Source organism: Phacochoerus africanus, chromosome 1, assembly GCF_016906955.1.
Source record: "Phacochoerus africanus isolate WHEZ1 chromosome 1, ROS_Pafr_v1, whole genome shotgun sequence".
NCBI lineage: Eukaryota > Metazoa > Chordata > Mammalia > Artiodactyla > Suidae > Phacochoerus > Phacochoerus africanus.
The window spans coordinates 80,067,948-80,083,480 of NC_062544.1; the positions used below are offsets into that span (position 1 = coordinate 80,067,948).

The 15,533-nt window shown below is 46.9% G+C and overlaps 1 protein-coding gene across 1 annotated transcript in view; it reads left to right on the forward strand.

Moving 5' to 3' along the window:
* Positions 1 to 15,106, forward strand: part of DAP (death associated protein) — a 74,178-nt gene extending 59,072 nt beyond the window's left edge. The window contains exons 3-4 of the mRNA XM_047768134.1: positions 11,258 to 11,300; positions 13,212 to 15,106. Coding sequence (XP_047624090.1) covers positions 11,258 to 11,300; positions 13,212 to 13,325 — 157 coding nt within the window. The 3' untranslated portion in view covers positions 13,326 to 15,106. The remainder of the gene's footprint in view (positions 1 to 11,257; positions 11,301 to 13,211) is intronic.
* The last annotated feature ends 427 nt before the right edge of the window (positions 15,107 to 15,533 follow it).

The following is a 15,533-nucleotide window of genomic DNA, read 5'->3' on the forward strand; positions in this document are numbered from 1 at the left end:
TGTAAATGCTACTTCCTGAAATGCAGGAACATTTAGCAGGTTTAATACATATATGGCAGTGGCATAGATTGGTTGTATACAGAATGTTATCAGGCTATGCTGAGAACATTCCCCTGGTGTAAGGAGCTGACCATATAACACAGGCACTGTGAACTGGCCCTTCCTCGGCATACCTGGGAGCTGTTCTGAATATCTCCCAGTACCGCCTGATTTAGCATCTTTAGAGGCAGCCCATCCACAGCCAGTGTTTTTCAACAGTGTAGCTTTGGAGCTAACCAACAGGCAGACCCCTCTCTCCCAACACTTCTGGCGTCGCCACGTGGTAAAACACAAATTTTTTTTTTAACTTTAGAACTTAGCCCTTGCTTTAAACAATAACCTACTTTCTTCCTAAAAGGAATCTTCCCTGAGACTTTAGGCAACATAAAAGAGGCAGTCCTTTCTCTTGCCCTATATTGTTGAATAAATACAGGGTGCTGATGAATGGAGTGGCCAGGGGTTGAAGTTCTTTGGCACTGGCCTGGAATGACCTCTATGTATGAGATCCATAAGATGCAAGCTAATAATTAGAACCATGACCATATTAATCTTCTCTGCATCCAGCAAAGGAGAGGAGATAAGGTCAGAGCAGAGGAAAGACGCATAAGGGAGAGCGTAGATTACACGAAGAGACCATCCAGTGTGTAAAGGGCACTGGTACGAAGTTCAGAGTAGCTTTCTAGAAACACATGCCTAGAGAGAGGCTGGGGATTCCCAGGCCCTGTTAAGGGAGTGTCTGTGGGACACATCGTTTACCCGGAGACCAGCCTTGCCCTTCAGGGTGGCAGCCTTCTCAAAATAAATGGGGGGTGAGGTGTTAGCATCTGGATCAACCATCAGCCAAATATCTGTGGGTGGAATGTCATCTGGAGAGCAGTCCTTTTAGAATCCCAAAGAAGAGCACTCTCCCACATGGAGACGTCTCTAGGACAGGCTCAGAGGAACAGGATAGGTTGGCCCTTATCCCTGGGATCGCAAGCCTGAGTCCAGAAACAAGAGACACCACGGCCAGTGCTGAACCAAGCCCCTCTTGTTGAAACAGAGACACAAACATGAGCTCAGACATTGTCTGCCAAAGAGCACCTAGGTTCACACCCTTTAAAAAGATCCTATGAACTCCACCTGCTAGATCCTACAAGGAACTGGGTTCCTGATTATTTCCTCTAGATTTGGAATTTTGTCTAAAGCCCTGGAGTCGTGTTCAGTTTCCCTTTAGTCAGGTTCACCGGACAACAACCCATCCTTGAGGGATAAGGGACCCCTTGTCCTCAGGTGCCGGTGGCCCCTGCCCATCTCAGACCCCCAGCTTCCAGTCACCCTGGGCCTGGCCGAGCCGCCCAAAGCCATGCCAGCCCCAGAGCCACCAGCTAAGAGGACCAGCAGTGCCATCTTGTGGGAGTTCTCGGAGCTCCCAAAATCAGGCTAAAGGAGGGTGACAACCTTGGCTGTCACATGCAGAATGGCATGTGAAGGAATGTCCAGGTACAGACAAGTGAGATGCTTCCCTCTGGTCACCAGCCATGTGAATTATTATTTTGATGAAAGCTAATAACCCAAATAAATGAATGCCAAGCCGGAAAGATGTCATAAGAACTGCAGCTGCTAGGAAAGACTTGTTTTCCTTCTATTTACTAGAAAATGTATTTTATTTTATTTTTATTTATTTCTTTTTCAGGGCTGCTCCTGCGGCACATGGACGTTCCCAGACTAGGGGTCGAATCCCAGTTTCAGCTGCCGGCCTACATCACAGCCACAGCAACTCAGATCCAAGCAGCTTCTGCTGTCCACGCTGCAGCTTGAGGCAATGCTGTGTCCTTAACCCAATGATCGAGGCCAGGGATTGAACCTGCATCTTCGTGGATACTAGTCAGGTTCTTAACCTGTTGCGGCACAACAGGAACTCATAGGAAATGTATTTTGAATGATCCGAGCGGGGTCTGTTTTTCCCTAAATTCTCTGAAAACATAAAGCCACGGTTAGAGCCAAGTTGGAATACAGCTGCAGAAGCTGCTTCTAGATCTGTTTTTTCATGAGGAGGTTGGGCAAGAAAATGGGAGAATCCCTCATGGCAGCGGGGCCCAGACCACCCCACCTGCATCACTGAGGGAAGAGGGGCCTTCGACTCAGTGGCTATGTGTTGACAGCAGCTGATTAAACTCTGCCCCCTCTTTCCCCTCGCGGGGCTGTGGGCCTCGCGGCCTTCCCATCATACAGGCATGTGCGCAGGCTCACACGGGGCGCGGGGCGGGGGGGGGGGGGGTCTCAACCTAAACTCCGCCTTCTGGGGCGGGGTCGGCCTGACCCCACCCCATGAGGTGTGAGCGGCTTGTCAGGAAATGCAGTGGAGACTCCGATGCCAGTGCTTCTGAGACCACCGCTCCCTGCCCAGGCAGCCTTGACTTTAGGGAGATCTTAAGGGGGAAATCGTTTCCTGAGTGTGCCTGGGCTTTTTCATCTAGGAGGGAGAGAGCATCACGTGATCATCGCTCCCAGGTCCTGCTATAACCTGGATGGTGCGGTGCGCCCACCGACCACTGCCAGCATCTCCGCCAGACATCCTGTGATGTGACCCAGAGCTAGGATTGGAGGAGGAGCTGGTGGCTTGGACTTCCTACAGGTCCGCAGCCTCACGTGAACGCAAGAGGCCTCATCACTTTCAGGCTACTCATGTCATTCAAATCGTGTCAAAATAGGAGGGCCCAGAGTTTTTCCTCAAGTCCATGGTTTGGTGACATCTGTTTTGTGTATCCCAACCTCTTTTTGCTTACTTGGAAGCTTTTCTGTCCCAGATAAACAGGGTTATTCTACGTGGTTGGGGGTCTGAAGATTAAACAGCTGAGCCAGTTGTGAATTAGCAGTGGGAACATGAGTCAGGGGGGTAACACAGGAGGGGCTGGGACTGTGTCATCCTCATGCCAACACCTACCACTTGCTGAGTGCTTGCCAAGTGCTCATCAGCAGATGTCTGTAGTCACCCATTTTACAGATGAGGAAACTGAGCTTCTGAATGTCAAATGCCATCCCACCAGCTAATGTTAGACAGAGCCGGGATGGTGTGACATCAGAGCCCATACTCAGCAGGTGTCCACCTGCCACTTTTCCTCTTTAGACCATGTCAACTGCATTGACTTGATGGATAGTTTGAAATCTTCACTGACTGGGCTTTGTTCCTGAAGCTTGGGAGTTGAGATGTGGACCATGGTAGGACCCGTGACCCAGCAAAGATCACAGAGCTGAGAGCTTCAGACCTGTGTCCTCTGGGCTCTGCCTCGGGGACCACAGACAAGCTGCAGCCTCTTCCATTCCTTCATCCACAAGTGGGGGAACATGTGCTAAAGAGAATCAGATGTTAAACAGATTTTAATAATGTATGTGGAAGCACTCTGCGTCCTAGTTAAATGCTATAGACAGAGATGATAATTTTCAAGAAAAAAAAGAATCAAAAAAATTGGAAAGTTCATGCTTTCAGAAAGTAAATTCAGAAAGTAAATGCTAGGCAGATTTAAATACCTTGCAGTGTCTGGTTGAATAAAGGATCCTCTGATTGCATTTAGATGACTTCCTTTAAAAATCTGCATCTCTACATCATGTCTAGAAGCCAGAACCTAAAAATAGAGGCTGCTCCATGACCCAATTCTCAGCCCTAAAATGAGGGCATCGGGCTAATACCCTGGGCTGCCCTTGTTCCAAGTCTGGCTTGGAGCGCTTATCTACTGTGCAACAATTAGGCAAGTTACTGCACCTCTCTGAAGAACCATTCCCTCCTTTGCAAAATGGAGGTAATAGTTCCTACCTCATAGGGTTGAAAAGGTGAGGTATCGCAATTCTGTATAAAACACTAAGTCAGTACCTGGCCCATGATAAGTAATCAATAAATAGTAACTATTATCATCTAAGATCATCTCCAACCTTTAGAGAAAAGAGAGCTGTGTGTCCCCATGTTCTGTATAAACAATGCCCACTGATTTTTTTTTTTTACTACCTTGCATTTTATGTATGTATGTATGTATTGTCTTTTTGCCTTTTCTAGGGCCGTTCCCGTGGCTTGTGGAGATTCCCAGGCTAGGGGTCTAATCGGAGCTGTAGCCCCCGGCCTACGTCAGAGCCACAGCAACTCAGGATCTGAGCCACGTCTGCAACCTACACCACAGCTCATGGCAACGCCGGATCCTTAACCCACTGAGCAAGGGCAGGGATCGAACCCGCAACCTCATGGTTCCTAGTCGGATTCATTAACCACTGAGCCACAATGGGAACTCTGACAACACCTGCTGATGTTTTCAGAGCTCGTTTACACAAAGAGGAGAGAATATTTGCAGAGGATAATTTGGTGGACTGCCTTGAACCCAGATCAAAACTGCTAACATGAAAATGGAACTCTCGGCACTGCCTTTGCTGCTTTTTTACTACTTGCAAGGGGATCAGTGATCTGACTGGATTTCCTGCCTTTCGTGTGTGTGTGTGTGTGTGTGTGTGTGTGTGTGTGTGTGTGTGTGTCCACACCCCAACTTAGTGACCCCAGTCCTTGTCAGGAGGTTTGGGTAGGCATAAGCTGACAGTCCAGGGTGTGAAGTCTTAGGACAGACGCAAAAACAGAAAGTAATCTCAGTGATTTTTCTAATGATTATATGTTGGATTGGTAGTATTGGGGGTAGATTGAATTAAATAAAATATACTTGCTGTTTTAGAGGTCAATGGAGGTTTTTTTTTTTTTCTTTTTAGGCCCGCATCTGTGGCATATGGAGGTTCCCAGGCTAGGGGTCAAATTGGAGCTGCAGCTGCCAGCCTATGCCACAGCCGCAACAACACCAGATCTGAGCTGCATCTGTGACCTATACCACAGCTTATAGCAAAGCTGGATCCTTAACCCACTGAGTGGTGCCAGGGATCGAACCTGCATCCTCATAGATACTAGTCGGGTTAGTCCGCTGAGCTATGATGGGATCTCCAAGGAAATTTTGTTTAGGACAGATCATCTCGGTGTGGTCCTTGACAGATAATCACTGGAAGCCTACACTCATGAAACGTTTGGCAGGTGCCCAGGCCAGGCGTGTCGAAACTGCAGTTTCTGCCAATCTATAGGAAGGTTATCAGGGCTCCAAACCCTACGAATTTCATATGCTTGCAATTCCTTTCAATTGAAATAAGTACATTTTCAAAACCTGGAAAACCCGAGGATGTGGGGAGGGCAGGAATGATATTTTTCACCATCTCTCTTTCCTGAAAGAAAGTAATGTTGCTTCTTCAAAACAATATCTGTCAGAATGATTTTCATCAGATTAAATAAATCCTCAAAGCCACTATCACAGTTTATAGAACCTTGGAAATGTAGGTTATGCTTTGCATGGAACCCTAGTGGAATTTAAAATACGTGTGTTCTTGCAAACATAGCCTCCAGAGCAGACTCTTTACTGGTGTTTGTGAATATAAGCTACCATATCTCAAAGAGTTTAGAAAGTGTTTTTAGGGTTCCTGTTGTGGCTTGGCAGGTTAAGAAACTGACTAGTATCCATGAGGATGTGGGTTCGATCCCTGGTGTTACTATGGCTATGGCATAAGCCACAGCTGCAGCTCCAATTTGACCTTAGCCTGGGAACTTCCCTATGCTGCAGGTGCAGCTATAAAAAGAAGGAAGGAAGGAAGGGAGGGGGGAGGGAGGGAGGGAGGAAAAAGAAAGAGCTTTTATTCTATAAGTGTAATAAATCGTTCACCAATTTTATGTGCTATTAATTGTAGATGGAAAACGCGTTGAGCTCAGGACCCTTTGGCCAAGCTTGATGAAAACCAGCACTGCACACTCTGCCAAAAGTATCTAAATGAAAACAGATACTGCTCTTAGGTAGTACACAAGAGGCCAGCCTTCCGACGTCCTTATAGTCAATTATGGCCTTTTCCATTATGGAAAAGAGAAGACTTTGGGGAGAGGAAATTGATGTCATAAAAACTTTGACTGAATAATCAATATAGATTGATATTTATTAGTCCCTGGTGCAAGGAAGCTTGTTCTTAAAATAAGTTGCTCAATCTAGTCACCATGGGATACCATGAGGATGGCTACTTTCAAAAATTAAAAAAAAGAAAATAATAAATGGTGAGAATGTGGAAAAATTGAAGCCTTATGTGTTGCTGGTGGGAATCTAAAATAGTAGAACTATTGTGGAAAGCCATTTTTTGGTTCCTCTAAAAGGTAGAGTTATTTTTTTGTTGTTATTGTTAAAAGGTAGAGTTATTATGTGACCCAGCAATTCCACTGCTAGAGATGCAGCCAAGGAAAAGAAGCTGCCTATCCATGTGTCCACACAGAGCTTACACATGTCGTTCACAGCATATTGTTCATAACTGCCCCAGAGTGCAAACAACCCTGGTGTCCATTAGTGGACACATGGATAAGCAAAATGTAGTCTATCCATATCATGGAAGGATATTCAGGCTTTTAAAAACAGGGAAATTTTGATCCATGTGACAATGGATAAGCCTTGAAGGCATTATGCTAAGTGAAAGAAACCTGACACGAAAGGGCAAATACTGTAGGATTCCACTTATATGAGGTACCTGGACTTAGGACAGCAGGTACCAGGGGCTGAGGGCAGGGTACTGGGGAGTTATTATTTAATAGGTACAAGTTTCTGTTGAAGATGATGAAAAGTCCTTGCAATGGATAGTGGTGAGGCTTATATAATGTTGTAAATATACTTAATGGCATTGAATTATACAATTAAAAGTGGCTAAAAATATAAGTCTGCTGTATAGCAAAAATTGGCACAACATTGTAAATCAACTATAATTTTAAAAATACCAAGAAAATTAAAAGGTAAATTTAATTTTACCTTTAATTAAAGTTAGTTGCTGAGCTAGCTGGGGTTTCAAAGCAAACTTAAAAGGCAGGGAAGAATCTGGGGTCTGTCTTTATTCGTTTACTGGAGCTGACCAGAGGCCAACACAGGCCAGTCTCCTCTGCAGGCTGGATAAGACTTTGCACATACAGCACAGTCCTTAAATGTTGTGGGGTTTGTTTTAAAGGATAAAGGGCAGTTCCCATCGTGGCTCAGCAGAAACAAACGTGACTAGTATCCATGAGGATGCGGGTTCAATCCTTCAGTGGATTAAGGATACAGCGTTGCCGTGAGCTGTAGTGTAGATGCAAATGTGGCTCGGATCCAGTGTTGCTGTGGCTGTGGTGTAGGCTGGCAACTACAGCCCCAATTTGACCCCTAGCCTGGGAATGTCCATATGCCGCAGGTGCAGCCCTAAAAAAAAAAAAAAAAGGAAAAAAAAGAACAAAGATGCAATCATAAAGCAAGAACTTCTCAGACATGTTGGATCTCCTGGGCTTTTTCCCTGTTTGTTTCTTACCCACACTGGGAAAAGTGACTCAGGATAAAGTCCTTGAGCTCCTTCCACTGCCCCTGCCATGCCCCAGTTTAACTGGACAGAATGAACATTGATAAGATAATGGTGTCTGTTTAAGCCACATACCAAGAGCAAAGGTTGGAAAAGAAGATAGTTGAACTATAATTCTTAATTATTTAATATCTTATTTTGCTTAATATTTATAACATTTTAATACTTTATGATTTGTGGTATTTACAACTTCCATATTCCTTTGCAAAGGTACCTCCTGGGGTATATGACCCCCCCCAACCCCCCACTGAGAGGCCACTGCTTTAGGAACTTTGTCACCTGCTCCCTTTTCTCATCCTCAACCAAGAAGTGTTTAGTAAATTCCAGGTATAATATTTCAAAAATTCCCCTACCTCAAACCTCAATAGCCGCTTTATACATACATAGAATATACATACTGTAGAGCATCTGATTTACAAAGCCAGCAGCCAGCTTGCTCTGTCATCATCCCAACTGTGATTGGAAGCACATTTCTTTATTCTGACTCAACATGGTTTTTGTAGATAGACTCTCCCGGTAGGAGCAGACTCCAACAAGCCGCTAAAACTCCACAGCCTAAGTGATGACAGGTCCAAGAGCGGGAGCAGGGGACCCAGTGATGTGGCTGTTAGGGTCTGGAGACCCCTTCCTCCATGCATACAGGGAGCAGGAGCCACTAGCAAGCTCCTGACAACAAGATTCCCAGGAGCTAAGGGGTTGGGGCGCTGTGCAGGGAGACTGGATGCCAGGGGCCACTGCAGACTCTACCTGTGACACAGCCAGTAACCTTGATCAGGAGCCCGATGCCACACCTTCCAAGAGCTAATGTACTGGTTTTGGCTCTGATTTTGTTACAGTACAGTTCAGTGAAGAAATATGTGTCTTTGTGTATTTTATACACATAATAATATAGAATTACAGGAGATTTTAACTTTTTTTTGTTTGTCTTCTTTTCAACAGTGAGCATATACATATGTAGAGAATATATATATATATGTAAAATCTCCAAGCCTCCTGGCCACCTTTTGGGGGAGTTAATCTCCTCTGCTGTGTATTTATTCTAATTAGGTTCACTTTGGGGGTGATTTGCCCATCACGTTCGTGCTGAGAGGAAGGAGCTGGCTCACTTTCTTCCTTTCAGATCCTTGATCTAGGTTACAAAACCAATACAAAGCAGAGATGAAGCAATTGCACGGAAGAGAGCCATGCCTTCTTGGAAGGTGACACTGCCTTATTAGCTGTCAAAATGGAACCATCCTCTACTTCCAGCTCTTCCTAGATTTTTAAAGGAACATTCAGAACGGAAGCAAAGTTCGTACTAGTATTTTCCTATTCCTTTCCAAAACATTTATAAAATGTTAGAATTGGAAGCACGGGTCTCAAATTTTGGGTGCAAAATGCTTGGCCATGAATACCCTGCAGGCAGAGCCCGTGGGGACCGTGGAACAGTTGAGGCAGGACACGCTTGGATTCCAGGTGAATCCAAACTTACTATATCAGGGACGTAGACTTGAGCCAAACTTATTCATCCTTGGCTGGCTATTGATCCAGCAGCCAAGTCATATTTGTAATAAAAGGAAAAAAAAAAACAGTTAACCACACAACAAAAAAAAAAGCCAAATAAAAACAAAACCAACATCATCTAGGGAGCATTTCTATGCTGCTTAATAAGCCTTGAAATTTTTTAGTCTCATGGAGTAGCAGAAATTACTTGGGGGAATTTCAGGTGTTTTTTGCTAAATTCTTTGGGATGTCAATGTGAACTTTCTGAATATTGGGACTTTTTCAGGCAGCAGGATGAGGCTAGGACAAGTGATTTCCTTTAAAGGACCCCCCTGCAGCAGAGCAGAGTGGCTGAGCTGGTGGAAGGCGGGCTGCGCAGCTCAGGGATGGATTCCCTTCTCCCTGTCCTGAGACCAGCCTCGAGGGAGACTGGCCACCTCTGGGAACTGCCCACATGGTGATCTCCCCGCTGCTGGCCTTGCCTTCACCTATGGCTCCTGCATCCCCTTATCTCTGATTGAGGTCTTTCAGAGGCATGCACATCTGTGTACTACCTGGAACTGTGTTTGGATGGCTTTAAACTCTGACATGTGCAGGTATTTTTTCAAAGGCTTAGAAGAGTGTGTGATGCCATAGAAGTATCCTCGCCAGATGCCAAGTGCAGAAAGTAGACTACAAAACAAGATGACTCTTTTGCTAAGAAAAAAGAGAAAAAGAAATTTAATAAGAAAACAAGTGAATCCTGAAGTTCCCGTCATGGCACAGTGGTTAACGAATCCGACTAGGAACCATGAGGTTGCGGGTTGGGTCCCTGCCCTTGCTCAGTGGGTTAACGATCCGGCATTGCCGTGAGCTGTGGTGTAGGTTGCAGACGCGGCTCAGATCCCGTGTTGCTGTGGCTCTGGCGTAGGCCAGTGGCTACGGCTCTGATTAGACCCCCTAGCCTGGGAACTTCCATATGCCGAGGGGAACGGCCCTAGAACAAGAAAGAAAGAAAACAAGTGACTCCAGACATAAAAAACAGACTTGTGGTTGCCAAGGGGTGGGGGGAGTGGGAGGGACTGGGAGTTTGGGGTTAGTAGATGCAAACTATTACATTTAGAATGGATAAGCAATGAGGTCCTACCATACAGCACAGGGAACTATATCCAATCTCTTGGAATAGACCATGATGGAAGATAGGAGGAGAGTATGACCAGGTCATTTTGCTGTACAGCAGAAATTGGTACAACATTGTAAATCAACTATACTTTAATTTAAAAAAATTTTTTTTGTGTGTGTCTTTTTATGCACCTGCAGCATATGGAGGTTCCCAGGCTAGGGATCTAATCGGAGCTGCAGCTGCCAGCCTATGCCAGAGCCACAGCAACGCCAGATCTGAGCTGCATCTGCAACCTACACCACAGCTCACAGCAACACCAGATCTTAATCCACTGAGCAAGGCCAGGATCAAACCCACAACTTCATGGTTCCTGGTCGGATTTGTTTCCGCTGCGCCACGACAGGAACTCCTAATTTTTAAAAAACGTTTAAAATTCTAAGTGGGAAAAACATAGAAAAAAGAAAACAATTGAGTCTGTCTATCCATAGAGAGGAAGGCTGGATGGCTATCCAAGGTGGTTTTCTCTAGGTGGGAGAACTACAAATGATTTTAACATGCTTGGCTTATCAGCTTGTCAACAAAGAGCATGCATTGCTTTGGTCCTATGTTCCGTCCCTCGGGGCTGGTGACAGTGTGGGCCAGCTCAGCATGATGAAAGAGGATGAGAAATGGCAATAGCTTCACAAGGATCTCACGTTTTTAATACTGGGAGTCCCACAGGAGCCAAGAGCTTTGCATCAGCTCTGGAATCTCACCTGTTAGAAGCTTCAGAAGCCATGGACTCTGCGAGGACTCAGAAAGACAACCCCTGCACCCACAGAATGGGAAGCTCCTTGCCTGGAATCTTCCGTTCATCCAGCCTGCCCCACTCCTTCCCTCCTCAGGCAGCGCCCATATCCGTTATCTCTTGAGACTGAAACTACTGGGCTTGTCCAAGTGTAAGGATGAACCAAAAATCAAAAGAAGGTGCTTTTTGGCAACCATCTGCTACAGTCATTGTCCTCTCTCTTTGCCTGAGCTCAACCTCAGGATGAGGCCAATGTTCCTGAGCCCCGCAGCCAGCAGGTCCAAGGGAAGAAATGACAGAGGAAGAGATCTGCCTCTCACTTCCCCTGCACTCCTGAGAGTCTGCTTGTCACGCTGCCCTGGAGCCAGTCCCCTGGTTCACATCGCCTGTGTGTTCCTCTCTTGTGAGTCTAGATGTTCAATGTCTTTTCCCTTCTTGTCTTCCAGCCCACCCAAACCGACTGTGTTCATCTCTGGAGCCATCGCCCGGGTAAGAGCCCTTCTGTCACATTGGGACCTCAGCACATGATCCTCTGACTCCTCCTGCCCTTATCCAACCCCTCTCTGTCCACCCAGAGACTCATCAGAGGGTCTCTTAGTCGCCCTGTGTTCATGGAGCATGCTTCTGTGCTCAGGAATGGATAGGATGGTGGCAACACAGAGCCCATGCTACCAGCCTCTCCTCCACCCTCAGACATCTCCCTTCTCTTTACCCAACCAGGGCCGGCAACTACCCACAGGCTCCTGGGTGATCTGTGAGCTGAGAACATTTTCACATTTGTAAATAGTTGAAATTTTTGAAATAAGAATTATGCGGCCTGACATGTGCAAGTTACATAAAATTCATTATTCAGTGTCCATGGAGTTCCTGCTGTGCCTCAGTGGGTTAAGAATCTGACTGCAGTGGCCCAGGTTGCAGTGGAAGTGCAGGTTTGATACCCAGCCCATCACAGTGGGTTAAAGGATCTGGGGTTGCCTCAGCTGCAGTGTAGGTCACAGCTGCAGCTCAGATTCAGTCCCTGGCCCAGGAACTTCCATATGCTATGGGTGCAGCCATAGCAACAACAACAAAAACTCAGTGTCCATGGATAAAGTTTCAGGGGTGCCCAGCCTTGCCGTTCACAGATGTCTCATCTGTGGTCTCTTTAGGCTTCACCGACAGAACTGAATCCTTGAGTCTGAGAATAATGACCTTTTGCCTCAAATACTTTCTCACCCATTATGGAAAATAGTTGCTGACCTCTGAACTAAACCATGGGTTTTAGTCACTCTCTACCCATTGAGAATTTTTTTTTTTTTTTTTTTTTGGTCTTCTTAGGGCTGCAGCTGCGGCATATAGAGGTTCCCAGGCTAGGGGTCCAATCGGAGCTACAGCTGCCAGTCTACAGTACAGCCATAGCAATATGGGATCTGAGTCTTGTCTGTGACCTACACCACAGCTCACAGCAATGCCAGATCCTTAACCCACCGAGCAAGGCCAGGGATCAAACCCACATCATCATGGATACTAGTTGGATTCATTAACTGCTGAGCCAGGATGGGAACTCCACCACTCAACATTTTTTGTAACCCAGATCTCCCCCCAGCAAGCCCCCACCTGGGCGTTGGCACCCTGATCCCATGCATAGCTGCATGGCTTATAGCCCATTTGAGCCCTTAGCGTATGATGTGTAAAGAAAATGCCATGGTTGGGTTAGCTCACCACTGCCATCCAGGGCCTCTAGGACAGACAGGTTGCGAGGAAATTAAATGCCCGCACAAGTCCATGGCTCAGCTGACAGTTCACCATGGCTCTGTCCTGTGCATGTTGGGCCGGGCCCCAGCCCCTTCACACACACACACACACATACACACACACACACACACACACACACACACACACACAAGAAGGCAGTTCCTCCCTGAGAAACAGCTGAGGACCTTCCCTGAGACTCAGCGGGTTGAATCTGGCTTATTTCACAGCTTTCAGCCCTGCTCTGTGTGCTTCCTTCCCAACCAGAACTCCAGGCCCATCTCACAGCTGTGGCAGCAGAATTTAAGACCCTGGATTTGGGTTCCGTCTTGCCCCCAATTCCAAAGGTGACAAGAAGTGTCCCAGCAGAAGAAAGCCACCCAACCCCCAACTTAGTCCTGAATGAGTCCTGACCCCATGACGTGAGGGCAGAGACCGTGAGCTTCTGGGAGGCACATGGGCGCCCCCTGAAGCACTCCAGAGAGCCTCAGGACCCCCACAGTCCCAGGAGACTGGCTGCTACCTGCTGACAGGTTCCCCACTCCATCAGGCACCCACAGTACCCACCCTGCTCCCCAGGGAGGCTGGAGGATGCTGGGTTTGGGTCTTGGTTCACGTACCACCCAGCTGTTCGTTATTGATGAGTCAGTGCTTTCTGTCTCCCAACAGGGTGATAAAGACTTTCCCCCTGCGGCTGCCCAGGTGGCCCACCAGAAGCCCCATGCCTCCATAGACAAGCATCCATGCCCGAGAACCCAGCACATCCAGCAGCCTCGCAAGTGATCGGCGAGGACCCACCACCCACCCTAGCCTCGGTTCCCTGACACTTGGTATTTCCTGACAAAGAGGACTGGCATCTTCTTCAAAACACTTCCCCGTGGAGAAATCCCAGACAAAGCAAAACTCCCCTTCGGTTGCCTTAAATTTCCACATCTAACACTAGAATCAGACCCCAAACCTTGTTTGCAGGGAGTCCTGGCTGGTGTCACTTGAGGGTCCTTGGGCCTCTTACAAGTGCCATTAGCAGAACTTACCAGACCTGAGTGAAATGAGCTTGTTCAGAGTTTAGCTTTGTTCCCATTCATCGGCTGCCCTGTCAGTGGACTTAAAAACAAGCGGGCACAGATTTTGGAGGGTTAGAGGAAGGTCAGGGGAAAGCTCAGTCATTTCATGCTTTTTGGTAAGAGGACCATAACGTCTTAACACCTAGTGGGCAGAGAAAGAGATGAAGGCATTGATTACAGGAAGGCTGAGCAGGGGAGACTTTTGAAACAGGCAACAGCATCGCTGTATTTCCCTCCCTTGTGTGACAAGGGATCACAGCACAGGAGACACCAAGCACTCACAGAAAGGCCACGGAAAAGCTCACAGCTTTGAAATGGCTCTTCTTTCCCAGGAGTCATCTTGCTGAAAATTTTGCCCAAACCAGATCTGTCAGTGCAGGTCCCAAGTCCGGCACAGCCCCACCATCCACAATGGGTTTGTAGGAAATCAAGGAAAACCTTCCTTCTTCAGGCATCACCTCCAGAGCTGTCTTCGGGTTCAGGCCATGATCACTGACCAGGTGACACATAGCTAGTCTTGGAACACTAGAGCAAAAGCCATTAACGTCCATGGAAAGACCAGATGAAAACCTGCCCTTTGCCTCCCTAGGGAAAAGCAGAACACCATGTGCCATTTGAGCTAGAAAAGCCTGTTTGTCAATCAGTCAAAGTGTCCAGAATTCCCTCTGCCCAAGGGCCCAGTTGCCTGGGCCCATGTTCACTTGCCATCTCAAACCGTCTAGCACTTTCTGTCCACATGTCCTGCCCAGAGCCACCCTAGACTGCCCACTGGCTCATAGCTACCATATGCCTTGCTTTTCTGCTTTTCTACCATATGCCAAAGGGCTCATTTATTTACTCAGAGGTTCAAATCTCCCAGAGCAGATGCTTTGAGAGAAGGTGCAGCCTGGCAGTCCCGCTTGCCGGAGTGGTGTTTGCTGCAGTTGGGCACACACACCACAGTCCTTGTGATGCCTTCTCCAGGTCCACATCCATGACTGGTAAGAGTGCCACAGGCCAGGAGACCCAGCTCTCATCCTTCCCTAAAGGAAAAGCCAGCACTTCTTAACATCCTAAAAGTAATGTTTGGTTTCCCATCTCCTTGATGTGGGAGCCGGGGTCTTACCCTGGAAGCGCTGTATAGTCACGTCTCCTAGTCCTTAATTGCTAAGATGCTGCCATACTCTGGGGCTGGCTTGTGGAGATGCAGGCTAGATAGGCAGCCATCTCCAGGAGGCAGCATCTCTGAAGGATGCTGAGAGCAGACAGCACCAGGTCAGGTCTGTGGACCACTACACCCTCTGCTGCAGAAATGAAGACACGTCCTCGATGCTTTTTAGTGTTGCAGCCAGGATCAACTCGCTACTCCCCATGGTGCATCTTTCACATCCTTTTTGCTACATCTGGCATGGAGCTGTGTGTTGTAGAATCACTGAAAGCAAAAGGTTCTCCTGGATGAGTTTATCTGTAGTTAACTTTAAGAATAATAATGGTGATAATAAAGCTCCTGCATTTCTTCTCCTGGTTTGTTTCCTCTCACTTTTCAGATTTTCCTTTTTCATTTTCCAAGGGTCACCAGATGGTTCCAGTAGGAATACAAACATGCAAAAAAAAAGGGGAGGGGGCGTGTTTTCACCAATTGTTTCCCAGACACAAAGCTGAACTCTGGGACATCGGGCACCTGAAGTCTAATTGTCTGCTTTGAAATGTCATAAAATGGAAAAGCTTAATGCAGTTGATTAAAACATATTCCTTGAACCCAGCAGCAGGCCTGCTAGGAAGGCCCTTTGGGAACAGACTTAGAAGGTGTTATTAGTAGTAAGCACAGGGGTGGCTGGGAGCAGCTTTTGATGACTAAGACACCCACCCAATTCATCCAAAGGGCTCCTGGAATGCTTATGAGCCAGATGAAATAACCACAATGATGAAACTTAGAGATCAATTCATG